General features: G+C 36.6%; 1 protein-coding gene and 1 pseudogene across 3 annotated transcripts; both read right to left on the bottom strand.

Annotated features, from left to right (window-relative positions):
* Positions 1-1403: 1403 nt before the first annotated feature.
* On the bottom strand, positions 1404-3378 carry LOC111287091 (photosynthetic NDH subunit of lumenal location 2, chloroplastic-like; annotated as a pseudogene). Its single transcript, XR_016341839.1, has 2 exons — positions 2614-3378; positions 1404-2482 (listed from the first exon to the last, which is right to left on the bottom strand). The product of XR_016341839.1 is annotated as a photosynthetic NDH subunit of lumenal location 2, chloroplastic-like (transcript).
* Positions 3379-3514: 136 nt separating this feature from the next.
* On the bottom strand, positions 3515-6043 carry CYP704B1 (cytochrome P450, family 704, subfamily B, polypeptide 1). Of its 2 annotated transcripts, none has more exons than XM_022877307.2 (6): positions 5604-6043; positions 5271-5486; positions 4848-5144; positions 4362-4757; positions 3966-4166; positions 3515-3797 (listed from the first exon to the last, which is right to left on the bottom strand). In XM_022877307.2, the coding sequence occupies exons 1-6, from the start codon at positions 5928-5930 to the stop codon at positions 3618-3620; spliced, it is 1617 nt and encodes a 538-aa protein (XP_022733042.1). In that variant the 5' UTR covers positions 5931-6043; the 3' UTR covers positions 3515-3617. The 2 variants fall into 2 exon arrangements, with proteins under 2 accessions (XP_022733042.1, XP_022733043.1); XM_022877308.2 differs by having other exon boundaries at positions 4362-4748; positions 5604-6038.
* Between the last annotated feature and the right edge of the window lie 768 nt (positions 6044-6811).

Below are 6811 nucleotides of genomic sequence, written 5' to 3'. Positions count from 1 at the left end.
ACATTCATAGATCACGAGTTCCCCAACATATCACTCATGCCCCATTCCTATTACATCATAACCAGAATCAATCTCTCCCTCCCTTTGTTATCTCTTCCGTAACTTTGGATTTGTTCATTTATCCATCTTATCACTCTGCCTAGGAACAATGTAATGATGATCTGTCGAACAGACTGTCAATTTGGTAGTATTGGATAGGCATCAATCGACTTTGTTTTGAAAGGTTTTGGGAGCTCAAAATTTTCCTTACGGCGTTGACATAGATCGCCATTTTCACTCTCACAAAATAATAGTTTGCCCATGTCTTCCTATCCTAGCCAAACATTTCAATTGCGTAAACTTCTGCAATTAGTGGATCAGCTCCTAGTCACTTGTCTTAAACTCAAACTTGGAAAGTGACAAGGTTTTGTTTCCAAAACAACCTCAATAAACTAGTTGAGAGTCTGATTAGGATTGCAGATTGCAAAATATCATCTTTGTTGTAACTTGTAAATCAAAAAGCATCATCGGAAACATAAATATTGGAACCCAAAAAGTAATCAAAAACATAAATAGGCTGTATATGGGCCACGGGCAACTTGGCTATAAGCTACTCTGAGTTTATTAAGTGATCAAGGCATGAGTTTGCTGACTTCAGGACCCATGCAGTTGTCACATTCAGTCCCTCAAGGCCTTCACGTTTATATGCTGAACTCATTCTTGGTTTTATGGCACCCACTGTTTTTCAATTTCCCTCTCTGCAGAATACATCATCAAACCTCCATTGGCATAGACCTCAATTAAACAACAAACTCTCTTATGGAAACTTTACAGTTCTTTTCATCAGGATAAAACATGCTCTGATACATTCTGCTCCTCCTTTTAGTTCCTAAAGCTCACTCCTGAGAGTCATACAATTCTTTGATTCCCCCCTTTACTAGGTGTAGTGAAAAAGAGAAGTTACTTATCCATTGCTGGATCCATGTCGTCTTTCTTCATCTAAGGTCTAGCCTGTGGAAATGAGGTAAAGTAGTGCAGCCAAGGATGACTTGCCGGCTAGGCTTTCTCTTCCATATATCAAAGCTAGCTATTTTCAAATATTAGATTTGTGTATAGATGGAAACTTTTTTCCTTTTTGGGACATCTGGAATAATGTATAAAGTAGTCTATTATCATTAAAGTATTATATTAATTTTATTGTCGAAGATTTGAACTGCTCATTGGAATACCGGATAGCTAATTAATAAAGACATAAATGAAACAAACCTTTGGTGGAGATAACCGGCAAGTTGTCTTTGGCTACAATTCTGTCTCATTTTCACATGTTAGATCTATGCTGATAATACAAGTGGAAATGCCGGAGTTGGAGCACTTACACATGACAGTAATGGAGGAGGTGCAAGCCATATGAGGGAGGGTCAAATCACGTTACGAAGTAAGTTCCTACCCTAGTATATATCAGGTAGATATAACATTTCCTTCATTTTAGCATGTTTAAATGTCAATATTGTATGAGACAATTGCCCTGTGTTTGCATATATGGCAAATGCTAGTTCACCAAAAGTTCAAGGAATTAGAAGAAAATATAGTTTCTGATTGAAAGATTTTAGCTTACCGAATATGGAAGGTCTTGAGACAAACCGAAAGAGGTTTACTAGAAAGCGTTAGTGGCATGACCCTTTTCACTTGGAATGCCCTTATCATCATTCTGCCAAACATGTTTTAAAATTCTTTGGATCTCCGGAAAAATGTTGAACAAAACCCCCATATATGGCCTTGTTGCATCTCTATTGTATGCATTGCTGTAGCACGTCATGACTGTGATTACGAACGCTTAGGATTTTAAGTCAAAAAATGAACCTAAATAATACAGGAGAAAAATGCTCCTGGTTTGAAACTTAAAAATTATTGTTGGAACATGGTTCATCGTTGTCGGTCCAAATTTGCTCCAGTTACAGAAACACAAATGTTTAGGACTGTTGGAACATGTTTGACTCTGTATTTGTCTTGCTCTTCTCGGAGCTGGTTTGAGGCTTCTATTTTGTTATGGAATTTTGTGTTTCTGATCAGTCGTCTTTCTTTAAACTGCCAATAGCAATAAGGCTGTTTACTTTTCAAACTAGTTTGCAAAAATCAATCCAATCTTAGATCATAAGAAATATCAGAGCAATCCCGACTCTTATTAATTACAAAATGTGAAACTACACTTGTTACTGTGTAACTTCAGCATTTCTCTGATAATTATATGAACAGCAGCTGGAAAATAATAAATACATGTCCTAAAAGTTGAAGATTTCTTGATCACCATATATTTGTTGGTTGAAACACAACATTTCCTTATCTTACTGTGAATAATAATTATGGTCACATGGAAGCAACTTGCCAATTGCTGATAAATCTCCATCAGGCATTGGTACCTCTGTCGTACCCCTACAATACCACTAGATCATCTATGGATTTCAATGTCCTCTAGTAGTACAAGTATGATTCGTGTACTGTTGGTGTGTGAACGAAAAAAACAAACAAGGAAAATTAAGAAAAAGCATGCTTGAAATTACAAGCAATATAATCTCTTTTACTTTAATTTCATATGTAAAAATAATACTAATTCAATGCAATGAAGACTATAGCTATGACCGTACCTCAGCCATGTTATCGACCAATCATCTGCGGTTCTCACATATACTTCCTTTCAGCCTTTGGGCAATGTACGCATGGCATTCTTCAAATCCCGAGAAAGATAAGCTGCTTTAGTCGAATGTAAAACATGACGTACCTCCATGACATGTTCTCCAACATGTCTCTTATACTATGAAACCCCTCAGCAGTTTGTTTAATTCTTGCCGCAGCATCATCTGGCGACAAACCAGGCTCGAAAAACTGTTCCCCACCCAATTCTCTGCTGCTGCTGCGGTGCCGTGCAACCCTAGTGCTGCTAGCTAGTGAAGTAACCAGAAATGTTGTTACAAGTTTTCTCTGGTTGGAGATTATCACATTACTTTGTTGGGATGGAAAGGAAGCTCGTATTATGGGGAGGGAGAGTTTGTTGCAATGGTGATTTGGAGGCATGGGCCTTCACCATCGAAATTGAGGCTTGTTTTCTCATGTTCAATTCTTCGAACTTAGTTGGTATTACAATATTATGCAAGGATAGTTGGATTGTGACATATTATTATTTTTGAGGACTAATGTTGTGTTGTTACATTTTATTTTTTGAGAAAATGCATTTAAAATCCAAATTAACGATGTGAGATCTTTTTCCTTCATCAATTACATACCAAATGAAATATTAGAGTTTCATTGTATTAGAGTTACTGTAGCTGAAACAGACTGTCATGGTACTAGTTTTTCCTCGATCTTCATGGAGGGCTTTTCACGTAAATATAGTGTTCCTTATTTTTTGCCCACATTATGTATTGCTTGGCTGGGATTATATTATTCCGAATTTATTATTGGCTAAATTGAGCTGTCATGATTCTGTCTTTTTTTTTCCGGGCCCAATAATATTGCCATCTTTAATATTTGTAACAAAATCTGATAGCTAACAGTCTGAGTTGATTGATTGTGAAATATAAATAATTTTTGCATATTATCATTTGGACATATGATAGTTAGCCAATAAAGCCAATAAAGCCACCTCAATATTGTCTGGCTATTTTGAGCTTCAAGCCTTGTTCCATTGATAGAATAGTCATCATCCTGTACTTTACTGGATGGTTTGGCACCAAACTGGATTTGAAAAATCTACAGAAAATGGCCAATGCCATCTTCATTTGGAGATATGCAGAGTCCTTCCCGAGGCATATTCTTGGTCCAGCCTGCATGTCACCAAAAAACAATAACCAACCAAGAGCCACAATAGATCATAGATGAATTTAATGTAAAGAAACTGTAAGTTCTGACGGACAACAGTGTTAGTTTAATCTGCTGTTACCCTGTTGGGTGCATGAGGATTTATCCGAAGATGAAGATCTTTTGCATCATACCTGGAATGCAGTGAACTTGAATGGAGATGCATTCTGGAAGTAACCCTCTTTGAGCCATCTCTCGGGCCTGAATGAAGCAGCATCAGGGCCCCAATTATACTCCATCCGGCCCATCGAGTATGGAACATAAGTAACCATGCCTCCTGCTTTTACTTTGGTTCCATCAGGCAAGATATCATCCTCCAAAATGCCCTTGGGGTCCTGTAATCATCCAAGTATGTTTACTTTGTCATAAAACCAGAAATATCCAGATCATCTGCTTTCTTTTGGGCACAATTTCTGAAGCCTTTTTGGGAGTTGAGATTGAGGAACTACCCTAGTTTAGACCCTCTTGGCACATTCAAAAAGCCCCAACGACTTTTCTTGTTTACCAACTGAAATGGGGAAAATGTATACCTGAGGAACTGCTGGATATAAACGGAGTGTCTCTGTGATCACCGCATGCAGATAATACAATCTCCCTAGTGAATCATAATTCAAGAGACCTGCAAATTGTGCCGCTCTTCGATTGAATGATTCAGGGTCTTCCAAGTCATATGGTAGCAATGAGATCTTCTCCTCTCTTGCTTGTCCTTCTTCAAAAGCTTTAAGCTCTGAGAAAAGCTTTTCAGCTACATGATCATGGCTCATTATCATGTATATGGCCCATGTCAGAGTTGTGGCTGTTGTGTCACGGCCAGCGATCACAAAATTCAGGACAACATCTCTAAGACTTTTGTCAGTCAATTTTCCTTCCGGGTCTTCACTTAGCTCAATAAATCTTGACAATATGTCATGCTTTATCTGATTTTTCTATCATTTAGAAAGTTGCTTGGATAAGAACACTGGGAAAATGAAATAAAGAACAGAAAACGCAACCTTGGTATTAAAATATCAGTTCACCTTGATAGTTTTGCAAGATTCCCGAGTTTCTTTTATCTCTGCTTTTCTTCTCCTTATGACATTGTATGTGAACTCATCAATGACTTTAATGCTCTTGCCAAGTAGAGCTTCGGAGCCCACATTGAGAAATTTTTTCAATTTCCACAGTGGGTCAATGAAACGAAGTGTCACAATGATGTTTGCTGTATCAAATGCCTGAGCAAAGCGGTTATCTGGTAAATTGGGAGCCAGAGTTCCAATTTCTACACCAAACCCCACCTTGCAAATGGAGTCTAAAGTCATCCTCATCAACAAGTCCTGAAAAAAAAATGTCAAAAGTAACACAATACACAAGGTGTCATTTGTCATGTTTATGAAAAGAAAACCATGACATTTTTTTTCCCCATAATCTCTAAATGTTGACAAATACCTTGTGGAAGTTACCTGCATATCCACTTCTTGGTTGTGGAAAGAAGCTTCACTCAGAATAGAATGGAGCTTTAGACTATATTCCCTGAAGACAACAGTGCTGAAATCCCTCAAATTCTTGGATGCAAACTCAAAGCTAGCTGTCTTCCTTTGCTTCTTCCATAGCTCACCATCTACATTGAAAATCCCATCTCCAAGCAGCACTTCCATATAGGAATGATATGTTTCACCCTTTCAATTTTAAGAAAACAGGACACCAACCTTTAAATCTAATAACCAATATAGACAGAAAATTGCAGTCCAACAACCATGGAAAATGAATTATTTGTTGAATAATGGGAGCTTTACCTTGGGGTAATTGGCAAAGTTGGTCTTCAAGACATGTTCAACATTAGCAGGATCGGCAATATATGTATAAGTTGTGAATGGCATTGGAACTACCACGGTTTTTGATTCGGACAGGTATTTGACAAGCCAATCGTGCATTCTATCATAGTTCATTAATTGTTCGATCGCTGCTCCAATGAGTGGCCATGCTTTCGGGCCTTTTTTGTTCCTTTGGTTCCATCTGTAGATGAAGATCCAGGAAATAACCAGGCAAGCTAGCATCAGCATTCCCATGTTGCATCCATCTGCAGAAGAAAAAACTGAGAAAAGATCAATTTCTACTTCCATTTTAGATTAAAATGAACACAAATTGAATGTAATTTGTTGATGGAATGACTTGGGAAATAACGCCTCTTATAATGAGTATAGCAAAGAGGAGCCAGCTGGCATGCTAAAATGTAGATAGATTGTGAAGTTCATGAATTAACGACTACTTTGTCAACATTCTTTGCATGCTATAGCTTTAAAAAATGTTTCACCTCTTTTGCATCTTTAGCCTTAATCTAAACAAATTAATTATTTCATTTTTAATTACTAGGAGTCTCATTTGATTGGATAAATTCAAATTATTTAAAATTAAATTTAATAATTCATATATTTATATCGTATTTATTTTGTATTAAATATATATAATATAAAAATTATAATATTACAATTAATATATATAAAATATTTTTGATATATCAAATCCATAAATAATATCATTTTCATATATTTTTCGTATTCATTTTATATTAAGCTATTATGTTATATCATTATATTGTGTCCAAAATTTTCAGAGCTACTTAAGATATTAAGATACGTAGACGTCAACAGCGTAAAAGTGTGCTTACTTGCCAATTAAACTAATCTCATGAGGCTAAAATTCGAAGGTTTACACATGTCCAACGTTCATTCATTTGAGCATTTGGCTCAATCACAGTATCATAGATACGTGCATGTATGCAGCTCTTGCTCACAGAGCGGATTTGACCTTTCTAAGATCGGGAAAAAAAAAAAAAAAAAGCACAATGTATGAGCAATTAATGCAATATGACTCATTCAAGGAATCCAGCAGCGGATTAAGCTTGTTCAAACACAATTCTTTTGTTTCAGGTGCCAGTGTGATGATGGTAGAATCTGAAGTCTTTTGAAATATCAGCATCATTTGCAACGACAAAATTAGCCCA

This window comes from Durio zibethinus, chromosome 4, assembly GCF_047325235.1.
Source record: "Durio zibethinus cultivar Kanyao isolate XHJ-2024 chromosome 4, ASM4732523v1, whole genome shotgun sequence".
Classification (NCBI taxonomy): Eukaryota; Viridiplantae; Streptophyta; class Magnoliopsida; order Malvales; family Malvaceae; genus Durio; species Durio zibethinus.
Note: the sequence above shows the minus strand (reverse complement) of the source record. Positions and strands in the feature narration are given on the sequence as shown.

What these genes read in the sequence shown, in the direction of transcription:
- CYP704B1 (XM_022877307.2), bottom strand. Translation starts at nt 5,930, where the DNA reads ATGGAAGTAGAAATTGATCTTTTCTCAGTTTTTTCTTCTGCAGATGGA. An exon ending in ACTTTGCCAATTACCCCAAG is followed by an intron (nt 5,487 to 5,603) that starts GTAAAGCTCCCA and finishes TAAAATTGAAAG; the next exon opens with GGTGAAACATATCATTCCTA. An exon ending in TATATCCAGCAGTTCCTCAG is followed by an intron (nt 4,167 to 4,361) that starts GTATACATTTTC and finishes GGATGATTACAG; the next exon opens with GACCCCAAGGGCATTTTGGA.